The 27816-nt window shown below is 36.3% G+C and overlaps 1 protein-coding gene across 11 annotated transcripts in view; it reads left to right on the top strand.

Annotated features, from left to right (window-relative positions):
* Zpbp (zona pellucida binding protein) overlaps window positions 1-25204 on the top strand; it is a 197521-nt gene extending 172317 nt beyond the window's left edge. For 10 of the 11 annotated variants that reach the window (XM_063273482.1, XM_063273483.1, XM_039092302.2 and 7 more), the window contains one exon: window positions 24999-25204. In XM_063273482.1, coding sequence (XP_063129552.1) covers window positions 24999-25146 — 148 coding nt within the window. In that variant the 3' untranslated portion in view covers window positions 25147-25204. The remainder of the gene's footprint in view (window positions 1-24998) is intronic. The other variant, NM_001025139.1, reaches the window with a different exon arrangement.
* Window positions 25205-27816: the final 2612 nt, after the last annotated feature.

The raw sequence follows: 27816 nt of genomic DNA, 5'->3' as shown, positions 1-27816 counted from the left end.
TCTTTCTTCTTCTTTTTGTAAAAAATATGTATTTCCTTATTTTTACTCCCTAGATTTTATTCCCCTCCTGGTCCACCCTTCAACTGTCCCAAATGGCATACCTCCTCCCGACCCCTCCTGTTTCCACTAGGATGTCCTCACCCCACCCACCCTGCCAGACCTCCAATCTCCCTGGAAGCTCCATTTTCTTGAGGGTTTGATGCATCTTCTCTGACTGAACCCAGGCACAAGAATCCTCTGCTGTTTGTGTGTTGGGGGATCTCATATCAGCTGGTGTATGCTGCCTGGTTGGTGATTCAGTGTCAAATAAATCTTAGGGTCCACATTAATTGAGACTGCTGGTCCCCTTACAGGGTCACCCTCCTCCTCAGCTTCCTCCAACTTTTCCCTAATTAACCACAGGGGTCAGCAGCCTCTGTTGATTGATTGGGTGCACATATCTGCATCTGACTCTTTCAGCAGCTTGTTGGGTCTTTTGGAGGGCAGTTGTGATAGGTCCCTTTTTTGAGCACTCCATAGCTTCAGTAATAGTGTCAGGCCTCCCTCCAACCCCCAGGCTGGATCCCCTTTTGGGCCTGCTGCTGGACCTTCTTTTCCTCAGGCTCTTCTCCATTTTTGTCCCTGCAGTTCTTTTAAACAGGAACTATTTGGGGTTACAGTTTTGACTATGGGATAGTAACCCTGTCTCTCTTTTGATGTCCTGTCTTTCTGCTGGAGGTGGGCTCTACAAGTTCCCTCTTCCCACTGTAGGGCATTTAATCTAGGGCCCCTCTTTGAGTCCTGAGGGTCTCTCACTTCCCAAGTCTCTGGTGCATTCTGGCAGGTACTCCCAATCTCCTATCTCCTGTTTCCATTCCTTCTGCTGGCCTTCAGGGCTTCAGTCCTTTTCCCTCACCCAATACCAGATCATGTTCCTCTCACCATGCTCTTTCTGTCCCCAGTCCCTCCCTACCTCCCCCACAGTGGTTGCTTTCTTCTCCTTCCCAAGTGGGACTGAGGCATCCTCAATTGGGCCCTTCAGCTTGTTGACCTTTTTGAGTTCTATGGACTGTATCTTGGGTATTCTGTACTTTTATTGGCTAACATCGACATATTAATGAGTATATACCATGCATGTCCTTTTGGGTCTCTGTTACCTCACTCAGGATGATATTTTCTAGTTCTATCCATTTGACTGCAAAATTCAGGGCATCCTTGTTCTTAATGGCTGAGTAGTATTCCACAGTATAAATGAACCACATTTTCTGTATCCATTCTTCTGTCGTGGGACATCTGGGTTGTTTCCAGATTCTGGCTATCACAAATAAGGCCACTGTGGACATAGTGGAACATGTGCCCCTGTGGCATGGTGAGGCATCTTTTGAGTATATTCCCTAGAGTGGTATTGCTGGGTCTGTAGGTATATCTAGTTCCATTTTTTTTCTGAGGAATCTCCAAATTGATTTCCAGAGTCGTTGTACCAATTTGCAATCCCACCAGCAATGGAGGAGTGTTCCTCTTTCTCCACATCCTTGCCAGCATGTGTTGTCACCTGAGTTTTGATCTCAGCCATTCTGACTGGTGTGAGATAGAATCTCAGGGTCGTTTTGACTTGCATTTCTCTGATCACTAAGAACTTTGAACATTTTTCTAGGTGCTTCTCAGCCATTCCAGATTCTTCTGTTGTGAATTCTCTGTTCAGTTCTATACCCCATTTTTTGATTGGGTTGTTTGATTTTCTTTGGTGGTTGGCTTCTTGAGTTCTTTATATATTTTGGATATTAGCCCTCTATCCGATGTGGGGTTTGAAGATTTTTTTTCCCCAATCAGTAGGTAGCCAATTTGCCTTATTGACTATGTCTTTCACATTACAGAGGCTTTCCAGTTTTAGGAAGTCCTGTTTTTCAATTCTTGATCTTAGAGAGTGAGCCATTGGAGTTCTGTTAGGACATTTCCCCCTGTGCCAATGAGTTCAAGGCTCTTTCCCACTTTCTCTTCTATTAGATTCAGTGTATCTGGTTTTATGTTGAAGTCCTTGATTCACTTGGACTTGAGCTTTGTGCAAGGTGACAAATATGTATCTATTTTCATTTCCCTACATATAAACAGCCAGTTAGACCAGCACCATTTATTAAAGATCCTTTCTTTTTCCCATTAAAAATGTTTGACTTCTTTGTCAAAGATCAAGTGTACACAATGGTGTGGTTTTATTTCTGTGTCTTCAATTCTATTCCATTGATCAATCTGTCTGTCTCTGTACCAGTACCATGAAGTTTTTGTCACTATTGCTCTGTAGTAGAGCTTGTGGTCAGGGATGGTGAATCCCCCAACCACTCTTTTATTGTTAAGAATTGTTTTTGCTATTCTGGATGTTTTGTGTTTCCAGATGAATTAGAGAATTGCTTTTTCCATGTCTTTGAAGAATTGTGTTGGGATTTTGATGGGGATTGCAGTGAATCTATAGATTGCCTTTGGTAGGATAGCCGTTTTTACTATGTTAATTCTGCCAATCCATGAGTATGGATGTCTCTCCATTTTCTCAGATCTTCTTTGATTTCTTTCTTGAGAAACTTGAAGTTATTATCATATCAATCTTTCACTTGTTTGGTTAGTATTACCCCAAGATATTTTATATTATTTGTGGCTATTGTGAAGGGAGTTGTTTCCCTGATTTTTTTTCTCATCCTGTTTATCATTTGTATAAAGGAAGGCTACTGATTTATTTGAGTTAATTTTATACTCGGCCACTTGGCTGAAGTTGTTTATTAACTATAGAAGTTCTCTGGCAGACCTTATTAAGTCTTATGTATACTATCATATCATCTGTAAATAGTGATATGTTTATTTCTTCTTTTCCAATTTGTATACCCTTGATCTCTTCTTGTTGTCTTATTGTTCTAGCTAGCACTTCTAGTACCATATTGAATAGATTTGGGGAGAGTGGGCATCTTTGCCTTGTCCCAGATTTTAATGGAATTGCCTCAAGTATCTCTCCATTTAATTTGATATTGACTGTTGGTTTGTAGTAAATTGCTTTTATTATGTTTAGGTATGGACCTTGAAAGTCTGATCTCTCCAATACTTTTAACATGAAGGGGTATTTTATTTTGTCAAGTGCTTTTTCTACATCTAAGTAAATGATCATGTGATTTTTTTTCTTGGAGTTTGTTTATATAGTGGACTGCACTAATGGATTTACATATATTGAACTAATCTTGCATTCCTGGAATGAAGCCTACTTGATTGTGGTAAATGATGGTTTTGATGTGTTCTTGGATTTGGTTTGCAAGAATTTTATTGAGTATTTTTGCATCAACATTGATAAGCAAGATTAGTCTGAAGTTCTCTTTTTTGGTTGGGTTCTTGCGTAGTTTAGGTTTCAGAGTAATTGTGGTTTCATAGAATGAATTAGGTAGTGTTCCTTCTGTTTCTATTTTATGGAATAGTTTGAGGAATATTGGTATCAAATAAGGTCTGGTAGAACTAAATTCTGAACTAAATCCATCTGGCTCTGGGCTTTGCTTGGGAGGTTTTTAATGACTTCTATTTCCTTATGGGATATGGGCTTGTTTAGAAAGTATACCTGCTCTTGATTTAACTTTGGTATGTGGTATCTGTGTAGAAAACCATACACTTCATCTATATTTTTTAGTTTTGATAAGTATAGACTTTTGTTGTATGATCTGATTTTTTTTTTTTTGGTTCTTTTTTTTTCGGAGCTGGGGACCGAACCCAGGGCCTTGCGCTTCCTAGGTAAGCGCTCTACCACTGAGCTAAATCCCCAGCCCCTGATCTGATGTTTTTTTGTTTGTTTTTGTTTTGTTTTGTTTTTTTTAGTTTCCTCCATTTCTTTTGTTATGTCTCCCTTTTCATTTCAGATTTTGTGAATTGGATACTGCCTCTGGGCCCTATAGTTAGTTTGGCCAGGGGTTTATCTATCTTGTTGATTCTCTCAAAGAATCATTTTTTGGTTTTGTTGATTATTTGTATTTTCTTTGTTTCTATTTGGTTTATTTCAGCCCTGAGTTTGACTATTTCCAGCCTTCTGCTCCTCTTGGGTGAGTTTGCTTCTTTTTGTTCTAGAGCTCTGAGGTGTGCTGTTAAGTAGTTAGTGTAAGATTTCTCCAGTTTCTTTACAAGGGCACTTAGTGGTATGAATTTTGCTCTTAGCACTGCTTTCATTGTGCCCCATAGGTTTGGTCATGATGTGTCAGCATTTTTAATAAATTCCAGGAAGTCTTTAAATTCTTTCTTTCTTCTCTGACCAAATTATCATTGAGTAGAGAGTTGTATAGTTTCCACATGTATGTGGGCTCCCTTTTGTTGTTGTTGTTGTTGTTGTTGTTGTTGTTGTTGAATATCAGTCTTAGGCCATGGTGGTCTGATAGGGTGTGTGGAATTATTTATATCTTCTTGTATCAATTAAGGGTTGTTTTGTGACCAATTATATGGTTGATTTTGGAGAAGGTACCATGAGGTGCTGAAAAGGTGTTTTCTTTTGTTTTAGGGTGAAACATTTGGTTCATAACCTCTATAGTTTTACTGTGTATCTGTTTAATTTTTGTTCAGTGACCTGCCCATCGGTGAGAGTGCTGTGTTGAAGACTCCAACTATTATTGTGTGGAGTTCAATGTGTGTTTTGTGCTTTAGTAAAGTTTCTTTTATGAATTTTGGTATCTTTGCATTTGGGGCATAGATGTGCAGAATTGAAACTTTTTCTTGATGAATATGAAGTGTCCTTCTTCATTATGCTTGATATCCTTTGGCTGAAAGTCTATTTTATTGGATATTAGTATCGAAACTCCAGCTTGTTTCCTGGGACCATTTTCTTGGATAACCTTTTTCTATCCCTTTACTCTGAGATAGTGTCTGTTATTGTTATTGAGGTGTGTTTCTTACATGCAGCAAAATGCTGGATCTTTTTGCCTATCTAGTCTGTTAGCTTATGCCTTTTTATAGGTTAGTTGAATCGACTAATGTTGAGAGATATTAAAGACAGATGACTGTTAGTTCCTGTTATATTTGTTTTTGTAGATAGTTTTATGTATTTGTGGTTTTCTCCTTTTGTCTTCTTTGTGAGATGCTTAATATTTTGTTTTTTCTTTGGTGTAGGTACCTTCCTTGTGTTGGAATGTTCCTTCTAGGATCCTCTGAAGGGCTGGATTGGTAGATAGATGCTGTTTGAATTTTTTTTTGTCCTGGAATATTTTGGTTTCTCCATCTATGTTGGTTGAGAGTTTTTCTGGGTATAGTAGCCTGGGCTGGCATTTGTGTTCTCTTAGAGTCTGCATGACCTCTGAGTCTCATTTGGCTTTTATAGTCTCTGTTGAGAAGTCTGATGTATTTCTAATAGGTGTACCTTTGTATATTATTCGGACCTTCTCCCTTGCAGCTTTTATTTCTTTGTTCTGTGAGTTTAGTATTTTGATTATTATGTGATGAGAGAATTTTCTTTTCTGGTTGCATTTGTTTGGTGTTCTATAGGCCTTTTGTACCTTTATGGCCATCTGTTTCTTTAGGTTGGTGAAGTTTTCTTGTATAATTTTGTTGAAGATGTTTTCAGGAGAATGAAGATTCTCCTCTATTCCAATTATTCTTAGATTTGGACTTTTCATTGTGTCCTGAATTTCCTGGATGTTTTGGTTTAGGAGTTTTTTATGTTTTGAATTTTCTTTAAGAGTTGTGTCAATCTCTTGTAAGGTATCTTCTGTGCCTGAGATTCTCTCTTTTATCTCTTGTATTCTGTTGGTGATACTTACATATGTAATTCCTAACCTCTTTCCTCGGTTTTCCATTTCCAGCTTTGCCTCCATTTGTGTTTTCTTTATTGTTTCTATTTCTATTTTTAGGTCTTGACTGCTTTATGCAATTCCTTCACCTGTTTGATTGTGTTTTCCTATATTTTTTTAAGGATTTATTTGTTTTCTCTTTATGGGCTTCTACCTGTTTTCCTGTGTTTCATAAGTTATTTATATACTCCTTAAAGGAGTCTATTATCTTCATGAGATAGTATTTTAGGTCAGCTTCCTGATTTTCAGGTGTGTTGATATATTAGGGGCTTGCTTTGGTGGGAGAACTGGATTCTAATGATGGCTACATACATTGGTTATTCCTGGTGACTTTGTCTGGAATCTTCCTCATTTGTTCCTGGGTTGCTTCAGGTCTCCTGGTAGGTGGGACCTTCTAACTGGAGGGTCTTCAGAGGGGCAGAGAAACTGCTGATTTGTTGCCCTGGCTGCAGTAGATCTCCTGAGAGGGCTTCAGGCTGTTGGATCTTAAGAGGAGCAGTCCAACTGTTGTCTGTCAGTTGATGTCATTATGCAGGTGAAGGCAGACAAGGTAGGTCAAGGCCATGATTAGTCAATGGAAAAATAAGGCAAGGACAAAGCTTTTGTAAGGTGGGAGAGAAGGAGAAGAGAGGAGTACTTGAGTGATTTTGTTGCCATATTGTTTTTACCAACTTTGTTTTAATATTTCAGGATCTGAGCCATTCTCTATCATTTTTTTTCTTTTCCACTGTACTTTAAGAAGTACACAGGGCTATTTTTTTCTTTTTGTTCTTTTAGAATAGAATGTTAAAAAAATAGTGTACTTCTTTTTTTACTTTAGTTTCTTTAGAGTTAATATTATAATTCTTTGTCTTATCTTTGTTTAAACATAAGAAATTTGGCAAAATTACTAAAAACCAATTATAGGATATGTGACACAAATTTATGGGCTTCTAGAGGCTAATGCTGAGCTCTTGCTAATGGATAGTTATGAATGTCCCTACAGAGCTCTGATAAGAATGAAGAAAGTGTAGGGATGTTAAGCAAAGAATGCAGAATGTAACAATTTAGCTCTTTAATTACATGTACTTATATTTTATTCAGTAGTAACTGAAGATCAGCTAAACTTGTTAAATCCTTGCATCTCTCTAAGAATTTTGAACTAGGAATATGCATGTGCATCAAAGACTTAAGCTTTATTGCAGCTAGAAAGTTAGGATACTCTAAGCTGTCTAGGGTGTAGAAAAGGCATTAAAGGGAAAATGGAAGGCTGAAAACTCATTGTGAGTGGGAAAGGAGACATCTATAAGTTTTAATATGGTTCATTTTTAAAATTCTTCAGGGATTCCTCAGCTAATGTTTTGATAACATTCATTTGATTTCTGTTGGTAGTTTCTCTATAAAAGCACTAGATCTTGTAGAAACTTTTGGGTCAAATGATGTCTGTATTGAGATCTCTTATAAAAAGCAGACTTATTTTAGTGTCACAAGTGACTTGCCCATGGGTTAGAGTATTTAATTATCTTTAGATGGCTTTATTAATAAAATGTACCTTTGAATAATTAATAAAAGTGATTTGTTGAGCAAATACAGTTGTTTTAAATAAAATCTTTTAGAATCTATTAACTTACTATATTCATTCAGCCCTGAACACTTTAAAATATGTTTACACAGAAGATTAGAGGCACAAAAATCTTTTCCTAGCTCTCCTACACTGAATGTACTTAAGAAGTTCTGCTTCTGTGTGACATACAATTGGAACCACAAAAGCCTCTTTCTCTCTTTTTGATTATTATATTCTTAAGAAAATATAAGTTATTGAAAACATACTACAATTGCATATGTCACCATATGATGTAACAGAATGTACTGCTTGGATTTCTTTTAGAAAGACATATTTTTTTCTAAAAAAAATGTGTGAAACCATCATTTGACTAACATGGCATGAAAATGCTCTAAATATTTTAAATTAATAATTCAGATTTCCTGGGTAAAACTCTAAAATTTAAAAGAAATAATATCTATTCTGATTATGATATTGGATATTTTGACTATTATGTGAAAATGTATAACAGTTAAAATCTCTTGCTGATAGCACTAGAAAAATGAATTAAAACATAAAAATTTTACATTCTGTGTGAGGACATGAGGTTTTAGGAGCCTGAAGAGAAAAAAATCTGAGGATGTCAATACTGAAGCCAGGACTTATGTACTGATAAACTGAAATAAGATATCTGCCAAGTTAGTAATCAAAGGTCATGGCAAAATAAAAATACCTCTAAGCAAGCAGTGTATTAGAGAGAATTTGTTCTAAGCATACACTAAAATAAATATTAAAGTAATTATTCAAGTAAACAGAAATAATCATGGGCCAAAAACTGCAAAAGTGAAAATAACACACTAACGTAAGTATTTCAAAATAAAATACTCTGTGCAGCTTAAAATAGTGGAAGTCAAGTATTTGGCCATATATCCCTAATAGCAAGAGGAAAAAAATTGCTATGCTATAAGGTCCAGCTATTTGAGTATGTAATGATTTGTACTGCATTGTAAATAAGACTTTATGCCAATAACTAAGACACACTCAAATAATATATAAATAGCAGATAGATGGAAAACCTTTAAAGTAGTGAAAACTGTCAGTGTAAAGGATGACAAATCTGAGTGCATGGATAAAAGTACAATTGGAACGAAACAGTCTCCACTTAAGATGGTCACCCTAGATTCAATTAGCGTAAATGGACTCCTTCAGTTAAAGAGGGGGAAAGAGAAGATTTAACTAAGAAAACCCAAACCAATACTTTGCTACTTATAATAGATGCTTCTTTAAATAGAGAAAGACCAAAGGTAGAAAATCAAAGACTAGAAAAAATAATATATATAAAGAATCATAGAAGCAAGAAAAAGGATATAATGTGCTATTATATATGAAATAGACTTTAGCAAGAAGTATAACTGTGTACACAAAAGAGCATTAAACAACGATTAAGGGGTAAATTATTAAGAAAACCTGGTAGTATAGTAGTTTTACATTTGGGGGTATTTAACAATAAAATTTAACTTTTACAAGACAAAATTTTCAAGGAGCATGAAAAAATATGTGGAGTTTACACACCTAAATATTTAAGGAAAAACTCTAATTGTATTAGAATCTAACATCTAAAGATGTGTCTTCAGAATTAGCAAGATCATTCTCAAATATCTCACAAAAATCTCTGATACTAGTAAATATACTTTAGCTCCATTGAGATCAATTAATTTTGTTTAGGAAAAGGTACTACAGCTAGAAAAAGGATGAAAGATAATATTTGGGGATTGTAATGTACTAAGTAATATTAGGGGTGTATGTAAATTAATGTGAGAAGCTTCTACATCATTGACTAGAAAACCTAAATTAAGATTCTGAACAGAGTCACTATACGTGGATAGACAGTGGTGCTCCTAGAAGCCATAGGGTTTTGAACAAGAAGTCCAGTGCCAGATTCTGGATGTATCTATTTTTATCGTTTTGGAAATCTCCACACTGATTTGCATAGTGGCTGTGCCAGTTTGCACCCCACCTCGAAGCAATGAGTGTTTCCCTTTCCTTGCATCTACTGTCAGTTTCGTTTTAAGAATCTTGGTCATTCTGATCAGGTTAAGATGGAGCCGAAAGCAGTTTTCATTCACTGATGGCGCAGGTGTTGAACAGTTTTAGGTGTTTCTGAGACATTTGTATTTCATCTCTGAGAACCCAGCTACTAACTTTGGTAAATATTTTTATTTAATTTGGCTATGGGTGGGGGTGGGGAGAGGCAGCTCTAATCATTTAGACCTATTCCATTCATGTGCTAAAAGTGTTTTTATGTGCCTTGTACGTGAAGAATTTTAAGTTTTAAAAATTTAAGTATAGTAAGAGAAACACTCAAAATATAATTCAAACATGAAAAAAATGCATTCATATCTTTACACAGACCTTAATGTATTATTGTTATTGTTGTTATTATTATTATTTAGATAATTAATAGTAAAATCCTTGTCTTTTTCTAATTCCCTGTTTTTTAATTCCTGTTGTCCCTTCCTCTGTATTAATCTTTTTCCCTTCCCCATAATTAACACCCTCTCTTACTATTTGCCCAGTCATATCATTCGTACCCTGTTGTTTCCCTCTCTATTCCTCCCCAGTAATCATCCCCCTTTACTTTCCTAGTGTATGCAGTTACTCTAGAACATGTTCTCATATCTGAAGAGTTGGCTCTAAGAGCCTCTGATATGGAAGAACATGTGACGGTCGTCTTCCTGGGTCTGAGTCACCATACTTCATGTGATGTTTTCTAGATCTATTCATTTACCTGCAAAGTTCATGATTTCATTTTCTTTATAGCTGTGCTATATGTACCTCATTGTTTGTGGAAAGGAGGACTACAGTTTTTATTTAAGTTAATTTTGTATTCAGTTCCTTTACTGAAGGGGTTTATCAGCTGTCAGTGTTGTCTGGTAGAATTTTGGGGGTCACTTATGTATACAATCAGATGTTATATATACAACACAAACGTTAATCTGTGAATAGTGATACTGTGACTTCTCCTTTGCCAATTTTTATTCTCTTGATCTCCTTTAGCTATCTTATTGTTCTAGCTAGAAGTTCAAGTACTATATTGAAGAGAATAGGGAGAGAGTGGACAGGCTTGCCTTGTCCCTGATTTTAGTAGAATTACTTAAGTTTCTCCCAATTTAATTTGCTGTTGGCTATTTGCTTGCTGTATATTGCCATTTAGGAATTTGTCTTGTATCCTGATCTCTCCAAGAGGTTTAATATGAAGGGGTGTTGGATTTTGTTAAATACTTTTTTAGCATCTAAGGAGATAATTATTTGGTTTTCAATTTATTTATATGGTGAATTGCATTGATGGATTTTTCATATATGAAACTACCCTCACATCCCTGGGATGAAGTCTACTTGGTCATGGTGAATGATAGTTTTGGATTCAGTTTGTGAGCTTTTTTTTTTGAATCAGTGTTCCTGGTCTGAAATCAGTGAAAGTGATCTGAAATTCTCTTTTTGTGTTGAATCTTTGTATGGTTAGGTATCAGAGTGACCAAGGCCTCATAGAAGTTTGGCAATGTTCTTTTGGTTTGTGGAATAATTTGAGGAGTATTGGTATTAGCTCTTCTTTGATAGTCTGGTAGAATTCTACACTAAATCCATCTGGCCCTGCACATTTTTAGGTTGGGAGACTTTTAATGACTGCTTCTATTTTCTTATGGGTTATAGGACTATTTAAATAGTTTACCTGATCTTGATTTAACTTTGGTAAGTAGTATCTAGCTAGACAACCATTCAATTCATTTAGATTTTTAAGTTTTTAGGAGTATAGGCTTTCTAAATAAGAACTAATGAAGTTTTGAATTTCCTCAGTGTCTTTTGTTATGCCTCCCTTTTCATTTCTGGTTTTGTTAATTTGGATTCTCCCTCTCCTTCCCCTCTGCTTTTTAGTTAGTTTGGCTAAGAGTTGGTCTATCTTACTGATTTTCTTGGGTTTGTTGATTCTTTGTTGTTTCTTTGTTGTTCTCTTTGTTTCTAACTGGTTGATTTTAACTCCGAGTTTGATTGTGTCTTGTCTTCTATTCATCTTAGATTTGTTTGCTTCTTTTTGTTCTAGAGCTTTCAGGTGTCTTGTTACGTTGCTAGTATGAGATCTCTTCAATTTCTTATAGACACACTTAGTGCTATGAACTTTCCACTTAGCACTGTTTTCTTTCATTGTGTTCCATAAGTTTGGGGGTATTGTTCCTTCATTTTTATTGAATTCTAGGGAATCTTTAATGCCTTTATTTCTTCTTTGACCTGGTAGTCATTGAGTAGATAGTTGTTCAGTTTTCATGAGTTTGTAGACTTCTGTCATTTCTTTTGTTGTTGAAGTCCAGCTTTAATGCATGATGATCTGATAAGATGTAAAGGGTTAATTTTGTATCCTTTTGTATCTGTTCAGGCTTGCTTTATGACCCAGTATATTGTCAATTTTGGAGAAAGTTCTATGAGGTGCTGAGAAGAAAGTGTATTCTTTTGTGATTGGGTGAAATGCACTGTAGATATCTGTTAGTACCATTTGATTCCTATCATCCATTAGTTTTCATTATTTCTTTGTTTAGTTTCTGTTTTGATGATCAATACATTGGTGAGAGTTGGGTGTTGAAGTCTCCCACTATTAATGTGTGGCTTTCCATGTATGATTTAAGCTTTAGTAGAGTTTGTTTTATGACTGTGGGTTCCCTAGAATTTGGGACATAGATATTTAGGATTGAGATGTCATCTTGGTGGATTTTTCTTTAATCAATATGAAGTGTCCTTCCCTATCTGTTTTGATTACTTTTGGTTGAACACTATTTTGTTAGATATTAGAATGATTATTCCAGCTTGTTTCTTAGGTCCATTTGCTTATGTTAGAGTTTCCTTCTTGTATCCTCTGTAGGGCTGGATTAGTAGAAAGATAGTATTTAAATTTATTTTTGTCATGGACTATCTTGGTTTCTCCATCTATTGTGATTGAAAGTTTTGCTCAGTATATATAGTAGTCTGGCCTGACATCTCTGGTCTTTTAAGAGTCTGAAAGAAATGTGTTCAGGACCTTCTGGCTTTTAGAGTCTATGTTGAGAAGTCAGGTGTAACTCTGGTCAGACTCTACATGTTACTTAGCCTTTTGCCCTTACAGCTTTTAACATTCTTTCTTTGTCCTGTACATTTAATGTTTTGATTATTATGTTATAGGATGATCTTCTTTTCTAGTCCAATCTATTTGATGTTCTGTAAGCTTCTTATACATTTATAGACATCTCTTTCTTTAGGTTAGGGGAATTTTCTTTGATGATGATTTTTACTGAAGATATTTTCTGGGCCTTTTAGCTGGGAATCTTCAATTTTTTCTATTCCTATTATTCTTAGGTTTGGTCTTTTCATTGTGTCCTGAATTTACTGGATGTTTTTCCTTAATAGGTTTTTACACTTGGTATTTTCTTTGACCATTGTGTCAGTATCTTCTATGGTATCATCTACACCTGAGATTCTTCTGTCTCTTGTGTGCTATTCGTGATGCTTTCATCTCTAACTCCTAATCCTTTTCCTAGGTTTTCCATCTCCAGGGTTGCCTCCATTCGTTATTTCTTTGTTTTTCTTTCATTTTTAGGTCTTGAACCATTTTGGTCAATTCCTTCAATTTGCCTATGTTTTCCTGTATTTCTTTTGGGAAGTTATTTATATCTTCCTTAAAGGCGTCTATTGTCTTCATGAGATGGGCTTTTAGGTCAGCATTTTGCTCTTCAGGTTTGTTAGCATTTTCAGGGTTTGGCTTCTGTTGTTTATGCTCTTATGCTTGCCTCTGGTTATCTGGTTTTCTCTGGTGTTAAGTGGCCTGGGTGTCTCTAACTAGAGTTTGCCTTCTTGGAGACAGGTAGAGCTCTGTGGCATGGGTTAGAGCAGACCTTCTGGGAGGCAGACTGTGCTGGCTCAGGTTGGGGGTAGGGTGGGGTCAGGTATCCCTGGTTAGAGCAGACTTCCTATGTCCTAGGGTTAGGGCAGTCTTTCTGTGACCTGGTTATGACAGACCTCCTGGGAGACTGGCAGGCTGTGAGGTGTAGGAGAGAGGCAGACAAGCTGATCTGCCCAGGTGGTCATGTAAACCAGAAAGGAGATGGAGTTCTGGCAAAAGTCCCATGTCTGCTGAGCTACATATGGGTTCCTCCTGGGGTGGTTATTTGGACAGGGGTCTCACCTGTGATCCTGGTTACAGAGAGATCTGCAGACTATGGCGTGGGGGGGGCAGACACACAGATCAGCCCCGGTGGGGATGCAGACTGGAGGGGCAAAGTCTATTTTCAGTTAAAAAAAGTGTGTAAAGGCCTTTTTGAAGTGTTTGACTTTACTGTTAAATAAACACATGATGATTCTAAATTTTATTTTAAAATTTCCATTTTATAATGAACTCTTCATATTGAAAAACGAATGTGTATTCCTTGGTATTTGGGTAGAATCTAATCTGTAGATGTATTTAAATACATTTGATGTATGGTGTCAAATGATGCTGATGTTTTTCTGCTTTTTGTCCAGACGACCTGTCTTTTGGAGAAGATGGGGTATTGAAATCTACTGTCAATAGATTGATATTAATCTGCATCTTTAAATTCAATAGTAGATTGCTTTTTTATGAAAGTTAGGTGCCCAGAGTTTGGTGCATATATGTTTAAGATAGTAATATCTTCTTGGTTAACTAGTCCCTTGACTAGAATGAAGTGTTCTGTGTCCTTGTTTATCTCTTCTGATTAGTTTTAGTTTGAAGTCTGTTAGTTTAGTTTGTCAGTTAGTAGGCAAGTGAAGCCAACTTCCTTTTAGGTCCCATTTGATGGCAGTGATTTCGCCTATCAGTTTATTATTTTGGCAGTATTCCTTTCTTCTCTATTTTATGGAGTGGAGTAAGAAGCAATGGTATTAGTTCTTCCTTAAAGATCTGTTAAATTCACCATCTATGCCTGGAAATGTTTTTGGCAGCAACACTAAATTCAATGCTGATTCAATCTTATTGCTTGCTACAGAACATTTTCAGTTGTATCTCTGTAGCGGAATTCTCCCCTAATTAACTGAATAATAAGGATGACAAGAAGTCAATCACTGGGCGAGGAAGAGGCAGGGCTTTCGGGTCAGAGACAGGAAGAGGAAACACAGGAGAGGGACACTTTCTTTTGGACAGCAATGAATGCAAAAGCAGGCAAAATGTATACACCAGGACCGTTAGATCTGGTGGTAGAATCCACCAAAATCTGCCACGAAAAGATTTCAATAGAACAGTTAATGACTTTAGGACAATAGATTCTTCCCCCAGCAGTTGTGTTAATTCTAAACTAAGATTGGTATTCGCCATTTCGCAGTGACTCAGCTAAGCTACAGTGCTGAGTGGTTTGGTAGCAGCTAGTCACTGGGGTTGGATGACTGGGAAAACAGCTGTTGAGCGGTTCAGTGGCAGGAAGTTTGGTGTACCCTTGCATGGCAATAGCCATGGGGGCGGGGAGACTGCCAAGGTGTGGATTGTTTTTTGTTTTTTGTTTTTTGTTTTTTTTTTCCGGAGCCGGGGACCGAACCCAGGGTCTTGCACTTGCTAGGCAAGCGCTCTACCACTGAGCTAAATCCCGAACCCCCGTGGATTGGTTTTTAATTATTACACGCAACATTTCTCTTATTTGATTTTAATCTCTGCATTTCATTGGTATCTGTTATAATGGGTCTCTATCCATCTCTAATTTTATTACTATGGGTTTTCTCTCTCTTAGTTTAGCTAAATAATTAATTTTCTTATTTTTAACAATGAATTGTTTCATTGATTCTTTGCACTTTTTGTTTCTATTTTATTTCTGCCGTAATCATAATGATTTCTTTCCTTCTTCTTACTTGTGGTTTGGCTTGTTCTTTGTCAAAGAACAAGATAATACAACCTTAAAGTCAGAGTTTTAAGGTGTATCAAGGTATTTACTTGAGATTTCCTAATTTTTGTAGTTGTTAAATTTTTTCTTAATAATTTCATTCCAGCATACACCATATTTAGATTATATCTACACCACTACCTCTTGGATTTTTTTCCCCTTCAATTCATGTTTTTATAAAACATTGTCTACTGAGTTCAATGATTGCTTTCCATGGTATGTTTAGCCATGAACTATGTATGATGGGTCACACTACTGAAAAAAACTGAATGTGTCCCAACAATTAGAAGTTGTCAGTAGCTCCTCAGCTCGATATAGGGCTTTGTATGGCCCTATTCTCCACACCGGAATGATCTTGTGGCACATCGTCTTAATCTTGTACCAGTGACAATAGCTGGTTTGAGTTCATGAATACAGTGGCCCTGTTTGTCTAGAATATATTACTTTGTCCCAATGTTCTCTGAACTGTGACTATTACCATTTTTTCTTTTTTATAGGATAGTTTATGTATTTGCATTTCAAATATCCCTTTTCCCAGTTCCCCTTTCTCCCATTTTTCCTCCCCCTATTTCTATGAGGATGCTCACCCTTCCACCCACCCACTCCCACTTCCAAAACCCTGACATTCCCATACACTGGGGAAATGAGACTTCACAGGACCAAGGACTTCTCCTATCGATGCCTAACAATGCCATTCTCTGTTGCATATGTGACTGGAGCCATGGGGCCCGATGTGTACTCCTTGGTTGGTGGTTTAGTCCCTGGGAGCTTGGAGTGTCTGGTTGGTTGATATTGTTCTTCCTATGCAAACCTCTTACCCCTTCAGCTCCTTCAGTCCTTTCTCTAACTCCTCCTTCGGGGTACCCATACTCAGTCCAATAGTTAGCTGCAAGCATTCTAATCTGTATCAGTAAGTTTCTGGCACAACCTCTCAGGAGACATCCATATCAGACTCCTGTCAGCAAGCACTTCTTGGCATCAACAATAGTGACTGGGTTGGTGGCTGCATATGGGCTGGATCCCCAGGTGGGGCAGTCTCTGGATGGCCTTTCCTTTAGTCTCTGCTCCACACTTTGTCTCCATATTTCCTCCTGTGAGTGTTTTGGTTCCCCTTCAAAGAAGAACTGAAGCATTCTTACTTTGGTCTTCATTCCTTTGAGCTTCATGTAGTCTATGAATTGTCTCTTAGGTAATCTGAGTTTTTGGGCTAATATCCATTTATCAGTGAGTGCATATCTTGTATGTTCTTTTGTGACTGAGTTACCAAAGGATGATATTTTCTAGTTACATCCATTTGTTGTTTCAGAATTTTATGAAGTCATTGTTTTAATAGCTGAGTAGTATTCCATTGTGTAGATGTACTACATTTTCTGTATTCATTCCTCTGTTGAAGGGCATCTGGGTTCTTTCCAACTTCTGGCTATTATAAATAAGGCTGATATGAACATAGTGGAGCATGTGTCTTTGTTGTATGTTGGAGGATCTTTTGGGTATATGCCCAGAAGAGGTATAGCTAGGTTCTTAGGTAGTGCAATGTCCAATTTTCTGAGGAACCTCCAGACTGATTTCCAGAGTGGTTGTATCAGCTTGCAATCTCACAAACAATGGAGAAGTGTTGTTCTTTCACCACATCCTCACCAGCATCTGCTGTCACTTGAGTTTTTGATCTTAGCCATTCTAACTGGTATGAGGTGGAATCTCAGAGTTGTTTTGATTTGCATTTCCCTGATGACTAAGGATGTTGAACATTTCTTTCAGTGCTTCTTGGCCATTCAATATTCCTCAGTTGAGAATTCGTTGTTTAGCTCTGTATACCATTTTTGATAGGATTATTTGGTTCTCTGGAGTCTAACTTCTTGAGTTCTTTGTACATATTGGTTATTAGCCCTCTTTCGGATTGGTAAAGATTTTTTCCCCAATCTGTTGGTTGCCATTTTGTCCTATTGACAGTGTCCTTTGCCTTACAAAAGGTAGGCAATTTTATGAGCTCTTGGGGGCGGGGGTCTGGTTGGTTGATATTGCTGTTCTTTCTATGCGGTTGCAAACCTCTTACCCCTTCAGCTCCTTCAGTCCTTTCTCTAACTCCTCCATCGGGGTACCCATACTCAGTCCAATATTTTCGATCTTAGAGCATAAGCCATTGGTGTTCTGTTCAGGAAATTTTCCCCTGAGCCTATGTGTTCGAGGCTCTTCCACACTTTCTCTTCTGTTAGTTTGCGTGTATCTGGTTTTATATGGATGTCCTTGATCCACTTGGACTTAAGCTTTGTACAAGGAGGGAAGAATGGATCAATTTGCATTCTCTACATGCTAACTGCCAGTTGGACCAGGACCATTTGTTGAAAATGCTCTTTTTTCTACTGGATGGTTTTAGCTCCTTTGTCAAACATAAAGTGACCATAGGTGTGTGGGTTCATTTCTGGATCTTCAGTTCTATTCCGTTCATCTACCTTGCCTGTCTCTGTAACAATACCATACAGTTTTTATCACAATTGCTCTGTAAAATAGCTTTAGGTCAGGGATGGCGATTAACCCAGAAGTTCTATTATTGCTGAGAATAGTTTTTGCTATCCTGGGTTTTTTGTTTTTCCAGATGAATTTGCAAATTGTTCTTTCTAACTGTCTGAAGAATTGAGTTGGGATTTTGATGGGAATTAAATCTGTAAATTGCTTTCAGCAAGATGGCCATTTTTACATATTAATCCTGCCTATCCATGAGCATGGGAGGTCTTATCTTCTGAGATCTTTGATTTTTTTTTCTTTAGAGACTTGAAGTTCTTGTCATCTAGATCTTTCACTTGCTTGGTTAGAGTCACACCAAAGTATTCTATATTATTTGTGACTATTGTGACTATCGATCCTGTGATCCTGAGTGTTTCAGAGCACCTGGGAGTCGGGCTCCCTCTGGGTATTGAAAGAGTGGATGCAGACCCAGCACTCCAGGTCTGCTCTGGGTCCAGGTTCAGACTGGAGGAAGGAACCCATGCCACTGGCTGGGCAGGGGTTTTTGTGTCTCTGGATGCTGGTGGACCCAGTTACTCAGGGTGTTAGAGCCCAGTGATGTTTATTCCATGATTGTACCAATGTATCTCACAAGCTGGTCACCATTGTTGGTCACAAGGTTTATAGCTGGGTTCATGATTGTCTTTTTCTTTTGTGGCAAGCAAAGTACCTTTCTAGTACCAACAACAGTAATGAGTAGGGGTGAAGGCTCTAGGTTGGTGTCAACTTGACTTCTTCATGTTCAAGAAGATATGTTCTTCCTTCAGCAATAAGGTTTTTTAATCAGTTTGTAGAAAGCAACTAATAGTCTTGCCAATAACTGGAAATATTTGGTGGTTTCCATGAGGCACTTTTGACCAGCAACTCTCATAGGACACAACTTATTCTTGGCAAAAGTGGTTTCCCTTGATGACTTAAGAGGCCTTTTCTGAATTTAATAAAATGACTGTGGTAGATTACATTTACTGATTGACAGATGCGGAGCCACGCTTGACTCTGTAGGATGAAGCCAACTTGATCATACTATATGCGATATTCTATATATGAAGGTAATAGTGATCTGAAAGAAGAATTAGGAAGTGTTTTTTCAGTTTCTATATTTCAGAATAATTTGCATAGTATTTGTATTAATTCTTTGAAGGTCTTGTAGAGGTCTGTGACTGAATCCGTCAGTCTTATTTTGATTGGGAGACTTTTCATAACAGATTCTATTTGACTAGTGGTTATGTGTCTGTTTAAATTACTTATCTGATCTTGCTTTAACTTTGGTAGGTAAGATAGATCAAGAAAGTCATCCATTTCTTTTGTTTTCCTATTTGACAAAACACAGATTCTTTTAAAGTATATACTTATAATGCTCTGGATTTCCTAGGCATCTCTTGTACTGTTTCTCCTTTCATCTCTAATTTTATTAATTTAAATATTTTCTCATCTTTTATTTGGCTAAGATTTGTTAATGTTATATTAGTTTTCTTAAAGAACTAGCTCTTCATGGGTTAATTTTTTGTATTGTATTTTTTGTTTTTTGCTAGCTTCTATTTCATATATTTTATACCCCCTGTCCTCTAGTTTGAGTGTTTTTTTGCCATCTACTCTTTTGGCCTGCTACTACTACTACTACAACTTCCTCTTCCTCCTCTTCCTCTTCCTCCTCTTCTTCCTCCTCCTTCTCCTCCTCCTCCTCCTCCTCCTTGAGCTTTCTGCTGTGCTGTTAAGTTGCTAATATGATATCTCACTTGTTTTGTTCGTTTGATGTAAGTAGTTAGTGCTATGAATTTTGTGTCTTAGAATCACCTTCCTTATCATTTCCAAAATGTTTTTTAATTTTCTTTTTTATTTCTCTTCAGACCAATTGTTTAATTCAGTAGTAAGTTGTTCAGTTTCCATGAGTTTGTACATTTTCTCTTGTTTCAGTTTTTTGTTGAGATCTAGAGTTATTTAATCCATGGGTGCCAGATAGGAGGCAGAGTATTATTTTTATTTTATTATATCTGTTGAAACTTTCTTTGTGTCCAAGTACATGGACAATTTTGGAGAATGTTTCTTGAACTGATGAGAATAAAGTATATTGTTTTGTCTTCAAATGAATATGTTCTGAAGATATCTACTATATACATTTGATTTATGATGTCATTTAACCCCCCAGCATATCTCTTTTTAGTGTTTTCTGCATGGCCTCTCTGTTGGCAATAATGAAGTATTGAGGTCACCCATTATCACTGTTTAAGGGTCAGTGTGTGATTTTAGGTTTAGTAGTATTTCTTTTGTGTACTTAGGTACACCTATGTTTGGTTCATACAAGTTTAAAATTGCAATGTACTTTTGTTGGATTTTTCTTGTAAGTATATAATATTCTTTGCTGCCTCTTCTGAATAGTTTTGGTATGGAGTCTATTCTGTCAGATTAAAATGGCTGCACCCGCTTGCTTCTTGATTTCATTTGCTCGGAATACCCTTTAACATCCTTTTACTCTGAGGTGACATCTATTTTTGCTGGTAAGATGTGTTTCTTAGATGTAGCAGTCCATCAGTCTGTATCTCTTTATTTGGGAATTAAGACAATTAGAGAGTTATCAATGAACAGTGTTTATTGATTCATGCTATTTTGTTGTTATAGCATGCTTTTCCCCCTCATTTCCTTCTCATAAAATGATTTATTCCTTGTGTCTAGTTGGATGTTGTTAACCTCTTCAAACTGATTTTTTTCTTCTAGTTCCTTCTGGAGATCTGAATTGGTAGAAATTACTTTGTTGTAGATTTTTTTTCTTTCTTTCTTGATTGTGATTTATAGTTTTGCTTGGTATAATAGTACAGGATGTCATTTGTGGTGTCTCAGAGTATATAGAACATGGCATTTAGAGTCTCCATTGAAAAGTGTTATTCTAGTCAGTCTGCCTTTATATATAACTTGTTCTTTTTCTTTTGCAGTTTTTAATGTCCTTTCTTTGTACTGTACATTTAGTGCTTTGATTACTGTGTGTTGTGGGGGAATTCCTTTTATGTTCCTGTCTATTTGATGTTCTGTATGCCTTTTACCTTGATAGGGTTAGGTTGGGGACATTTCTTCTGTTTTTGTTAAATATTTCTATGCCTTTGATCTGGCTTTATCCTCCTTCTAAATCTATCGTTTGTAGATTTTTTACTTTTCATAGTTTTCAAGATTTACTAAATGTTTGTCTAGAATTTTTCAGTCTTAACCTTTTCTTTATCAACTGATTTTCATATTTCTTCTACCTTGTCTTCAACAGCTGAGATATTGTCTGTATCTTATAATCTGTTTCTGAGGCTTAGTTCAGGTTTTCACTTAATACCTTAAAGTTTTCATTATCCCTGATTTTTAAATTGTATTTTAGGTCTTTGGTATTTCAAATTCATTTTATATGTGAAATCAGATAATAGTCCAAATTTATTTCGTTGCGTGTGAATATTACCTTTTGCAATTTTGCAACAATATTTATTATGGGTTTGCTCCATCTTTCATCTTTATCTCCTTCATCCTCCACCTCCTTCCTCCGTCCTCCATCTCTCTCTCATTCTCTTTTCTCTAAATCTTTGAGCTCTGCCTTTTCTTTCCATTGCCCAATCACATGCTCTAGCCTTATCTGACCAATTAAGATTTTACTGGCACCACTCGAGTACATGATCTACTCCTCATCGTTGTGACACCCCTCTTGAGGGAGCAGAAAATACAAACAATAATCCACAACAAGTAGTCATTTACTTTTGATAGGGATTGCATTGACTTTAACCAACTTTTGGTGTAATTGGCATTTTAACAGTAGCAACTCTAATCTATGAATATGGTCCTTTTCATTTGTGTTTTTTAATTTATTTCAGTGATTTCTGATAGTTTTCAATATATAAAATTTTGGCAACTTGAATAAGTTTATGTCATAAGGATACCTTTTTGTTGCATTATAATGGGATGTCTTAATTCCCATTAAGGACTGTTACCTACTGTATAAAAACTCAGGTTTAGCTACATTTTCTAACAACTTCCCTTTCTCTGTGCCTTAGCTCCTGGCTACTACAGTTTTGCTAATTTCATAGTGTTGCCTTGGTACTTCTTGGTGTTTAATGTTCAATATTGATTTAGCTTGACTAGACTAAGGAGTTGTAAAGCACACCACAAGTGTGGATCTGTGTTTGTTTACAGAAGGGAACTAAAGCAGAAAGGCCTTTCCTGAGTGTGGAACATGCATAGACTAGAGTCCGCAAAGCGCTGAAGGGACGAGGACAGTGGACTGTGATAGGATGTGACTATCAAAGGCACCATAGGTATTTTTTCCTCTCTGTTGCCTGGTCACCATCATATGAGCCACTGTTCTTGTATTGCCTGCTTCATCATGACGAACTAACCTTTGAAACTCTTGAACCAAAATAAGTCTTTCCTCCCTTAAGTTGCTTCTCTCAGTTATTTGGCGCCATCAACGGTATTTTTAAAGAAACCTCTGCATTGTGTTTCCTCACAACTTTAACATCTCTTGCCACTAAAACTACATCGGTTTTGACCATGCTTACCAACCTTTATATTCTGCTTTGAATTCTTGCTTATCCCAGTAGGTGGAAAGCAGTATCTCATGTTGTTTTAATTTATTTTTCTGGTAATATTACTAATGTTCATCTTTCTTTACATGCTTAGTCTTGTGAACGGACTTTCTTTCCTCTACTTCTCTCTGTTTAGTCTGGGGTTCTTTTAAATGCCTAATGTTCCTAACTAAGTCTTACCCTTTGTTCTGTAAACGTTAGGCATTCGTCTTGCATCCCTCAATCATGTCCTGTGTTTGTGGTTTTCAGAAATGATCAATCCGTGGCTGGAGGTCAGAGCTATACTGTTACAGAGTACAATTGGAAACATCCTTGAGGTTACGGTTGTGGTACTTCTAAGTGGAACATACTGAGTGGGGTGGAGTTTTCTGTTTTGTTTATTGTTGTGTTTGCTTTGTTTGTTTTTATGTTTGTTTGATGTATTCACTTTCCTCACAGAGTTCTGCTGGGACGGAGTGGGACAAGAGTACTAAAACAAGATAAAACTTCTCATCATTCTGAAGACAAAACTTATTGGATTTTCTGTTAATAATTTTTGTAGATTGCCTGATTTCCAGAGCTCTTGCACTATTATCTTGGCCAGTTGCCAGTAGCTTTTTTATGTATCCATGAATGAGTGAAGGCCAACAGCTCTCTAATAGTCCTTTGATGACTCTTCTCTAATTTAGTACACTTTGATAGTTGTCTACATTGCCTAGATTGCTGATGTGGGCAAGTACTTTTCAGTGCTAACACCTCAAATGATATTAGTTGATCATTTGTATAATATTTGATAATGTATACAAATTTAAAACTTTCCTATACTTTCTATCAAAGTTGTGTGCATTTTTATATATTCTAATCAATGTACCTGAAATAGTTTCTTACATTTGTTCTTTGGCTTTTACATTTTTTATTAAGTTTTTAATGTTAGTGTATAATTATCAAATAATTTTTATTTTGTTAATATTATTTCCCCACTCCCTTTTAGAAATCTCCTGTCCAAATTCATGAAAGCTTACTTTCTAAATTTCTTTTTTAATGTCAGTATTAGCTAGTCATCAAATGTTTCCTTTTGACCTAATTCAATAAATATAGTTTGCTAATGTTGTCCTTTAGATTTAAATTATATTTCAAAAATTACCTTATTTTCAACTAACAGAGCAAGATATTTTAGTATGTACTGTACTGGAAATAATGATACAGACAAGTATCATTATGCTATGCTCTTGTGCATTTTCAGATCAAATTCGAATTTTAAACTTATTAGAATTTTTTATCATGAACACTCATATTTTCATGCCACTATCTGATCTGTTTGTAAGAATCAACATGAAATATGTTGCAAACAGTGCATTCTGCATTCATAGTGATTTAAGAAGTTTCAATATATTCTTTCAACATGTCAATGTTTGTTCTTTAAGAAATATTAATACCTGATCTGAGAGAAAGGGTGCTTTTCATACCACATTGTATTTCATCATTGGCAGTTTAATAAATACTTTAAGCATCTAAAGATACTTTTTTATTATTAAACATAAAAATTAACCTTGTATTACAGATATTTTCCACATTGGAAATATTCTACCAATAAATCATCTGGTGTAAATTGAGGAACTCTAGAATATAGTATGCAAAATGTTCCTTCTCAATAGGCAGTCAAAGTATTTTTTATATTTTGGAAAACACATCTTAAACATAAATGACACAAAATAAAATGTTAGGCAGATTTAAATAGTAATAAAGTACTGAATAATGTTGCTAAAAAGTTAGATGATCCACAGTGACCATGCTTTAACGTATTCTGCAGCCCTTCACCAATGCTTGCAACAGGAAAAAGGTGGACCATCTGACATGCTTGCCTCAACTCGAAATGTATACAGTCAATGCAGGCAGCTACCCAGAGTATAGCATTTGTTCCAGATCTAGCATTTGTTGAGTGCCTGCTTTTTCATAGTAGATTTCTGGTTTTCATTTTCATGTTAATGTTATGAAGTCACCTGTTACCGTTCTTTTGCTAACAAGGAAGGAGGAGCCTAGAGACTTGGTTCCTTTATCAGTAGGATTTGAACTTTCTTTTTACCCTGCTGCTGTACAGTGATAGCTGCGAGAGTATTTGTGATAACAATATTTACAGATTAGGAATGATCAAATTGAACTAGGTTAAGAATTTCCCCCAAATCACACGTTTATCAAGTGATACAAATAGAACTTGAAATAAGCTGCAGTCCTCTTACAGCTCTTGGCTCTTCATACACTTAAACATAATTGCAGTGGACGATCCTGTAAGCAGTATTACTTTGTCTATCATACTGACCTCTTATAACTCCTGTTATGACTTAAATGATGATGTAGTCAGCCTTTAAACTCATCATATTCAGAGAAACAGGAACCATGAGGGTTGCTAGCAGCTAAGAAAGATGCTAGAGAGTTGTTCTGTTGGAATAGTAATGTAGTTTGACAAGATGAAAATGTTCTGGAGATTAGTATACATAAGAGTATACCTAACACTACCAAAGGGAACACTTAAAATGGATAAAGTGGTAAATTCCATCATAGATATTTTACTTCAATTAGAATTAAAGAACATTCGTCAGACATGATGGTGTATACCTGTAATCCCAGTACTCTGGGAAGATCAGGAGCTCAAAGTCAACCTTGACTATGAGTGTCTTAAAACAACAACAAAATTAACATTATGTGTGACAGTTTACATGGTGTTAACTTATGTAACCCAATGGGGAATGTTGCTCATTAATGCATGTTTTATTCACAGTGGTCTGCAGCCCTGGATCCTTCAATCCCCGGGATGGAACTCACTGCCTCCAATGCAACAACAGCGTGGTGTATGGAGCGAAGACATGCATGTAGGCCAGGGCCTTGTGGGACCCAGTCGCTCATTCAGCAGAAAAGTATATTTTTGAAGTACTAAAGTATAATAACTCACTATTATGCCGAAATTAAATAATCAGAATTTACAAAGATATGGTGTCCTCATTCAATCCTGTCCTATATGCATCATCTTTCTTGGTTAATGCTAATGGTTAGCTGCACTTGATACCAGATGACTCCTTTGGCACTGCATTTTAAAGATTATATTAAATGTTCTGTATTGGGTGATGTTAAAAGATTTTTCAGGAATTAAAAAAATACCCATTTTATTTTTACCATGTGTCACCTATATTCAGGCCATCCTATTTTATAAGAGCTTAACTTATTAACTTAAACTTATAAAATTTTAGCTATTTAAACATGGCCTTTGGCAGCTCAAAGCCAGTTTCAAAATCCATGTCTTGGGTTACATTGTTGCCCTTATTAGTGGAAGGCCTAGTCCCCCAGAAACTGTGGCTTTTAATGTAGTTCAGTGTGTTTGGCTTAAATGGTCAGTTGACAGACTCTTAAGCCAGACATAGTAGCATAGACCTGTAATCTTAACACTTTGAAGATATTACAGAAAGATCAGTTCAAAGTCCAAGGACAGCTTGAACTATGTGAGATCCTCTCTCAAAAAATCTCTTGTATCACCTCCTTGACATTTGAGAATGGAGCTACCATTGAATGTTCTCAGTAGGCTGAAGCAGTTTGTCACCCAACAGTGCTTCTAGGACAAAGAATTAACAAGAATCACAATTTTCTTAAAAATGCATGCTGCATACCAGAAGTCACTGCTGCTACCAGTGATAATTATCTTCTTTTTCTTTGGGATGCCACATTGAAATATGAAGAGTTTCATAAATGTAATGATTTAGATAGAGGAAAATCCACAAAGTGACTTTGGAGTCACTTCCTAAAGTTCCTAGTGATCACCTGATTCACATTTCCTCCATCATCTCTGTGAGACATTGCCTGCTTTGCTTTTGACATTTCTTGCCTCAAAACATCAGAGGTTCAAGTATGGAAACCCCAAACAGTTGGATCTTGCTAAGACCCTTTAAGTGGAAGCATCTTTCAGTGGCAGGTTGGCTAACAAGGAGCTATACTTGGCGTGTAGAGACAAAGCTAGTTAGAAAGCATCCTATTTTATCTTCCTGTGGACAAGTGCAGCCTTAGAATTCTCACACAGAAGAAGGCGATTGGCCTGTGGTTGTTCTTGGTTCGTCCTGGTGATAATTGCCTCCTCCTTCTGGGCTTTCAGCAGCAGCATCAAGATATTGGTGCTTTATAGCACATGGAGATTTTCACATTCCTTCTTTCTCTGGCAGGTAACACAATGAGTAGTACACTGTTTGGGTAAAATAAGATTTTTCTCTAAATAACTAGCATATACTTCCTGTAACTTCTAAGTCCCAAGTCTCCTGCTCTAAAACTTCTTGAAGCTATCCCAATTTCTTAAGTATCTATTGGGATTGAGTCAAGATGTCCTTCCAATTGTCAGCCTAGGAGAGCAGAGGTAGAACTGCAATGGTGGTGGTGAGTCTGGAGAGCATTGTCTTTCTGCAGCCATAGACTGTTGGTAGGAGTAGACATCCCACGGAAGTGTGTCTTCAGAGGTACACTCTAGAGTTAAGTTCCCAGTTTCTACAGGCAGACTGTCCAACAAAACCTTACAAATGTTAGAGGTTAGAATAAGGTAAAATTAAGAGGTGAGGTCAAGAGAGCTATCTTTAGAAAAGGAAACAGAAGACGGAGATTAATGATTACTTTTTCCTGTTTTCATATAGTGAAATGATCCATTTGATTCTGTAACATCACAATTGTTTTAGTCAATCGTGTATTTGTGTTCAACACTCAGCTAGCATATTCCTAGTCATAGCCCTCTTCATATGCTATAGTTAGATTTTTATACAAATTAAAGGTCTATGAATGACAATATGTCAGTAACTAAGACAAAAGTTACTTCTGTTTTAATGCCAGATAAGATGGACAGTGTTGACTGGTGTTTAAAATGACAGCAGCATGTGCCAAAAGCTTTGAGCTGTCTCTAAAGGATTATTGTCATATAGCAGTTTCAGGGAGTTCAGCTTATATCAAAATAATTTCTTCCTGTATAATACCTTTTCAACTATATGATCAGATGTTTACTAATACCTAAAGATGTTTTTACCAGAATTTAAGATGAAAATAATTATTTCCATTCAGTATTAATTATATTTACATTAAATATGTAATGTATGTTAACTGGCAGTATGGAAATAAAATCTTTAAGTTTGGTTCAGTAATCTCATTTCCTGGCAATTCTAACAAGTAAATTTAATAGGTTAAATGGCACCAAGTGCCACAGCATATGTAGTAATAAACAAAATTAGCACAAGTGCCCTAAAAGAGAGGGTGAATAAACAATTCTATTTCCACATGACAGACTGTTCTCCAGCTAATAAATCGACTGTCACATTTTCAAATTGAATGAATGAATTCAGAACAACTATAAACTTAACTGTACTCATTTGCATTATTATTGTTTGTATTTTGAGTTTTAAAACAAATGCACTGAAATGTTTATCTCATGTTTGTCTCATGTAACAGGATCATGCGTGAGTTTTTTTTTATGCCTTCTTCAATGATATGAATTACTTTTAAAATGTTAGAAGCAATAAACTTACTTTGAAAAACTGCAGGAGTAGCCATGAGAAAAGATGTTGTTATTCACCTTTCTA

Source organism: Rattus norvegicus, chromosome 14, assembly GCF_036323735.1.
Source record: "Rattus norvegicus strain BN/NHsdMcwi chromosome 14, GRCr8, whole genome shotgun sequence".
NCBI lineage: Eukaryota > Metazoa > Chordata > Mammalia > Rodentia > Muridae > Rattus > Rattus norvegicus.
Note: the sequence above shows the minus strand (reverse complement) of the source record. Positions and strands in the feature narration are given on the sequence as shown.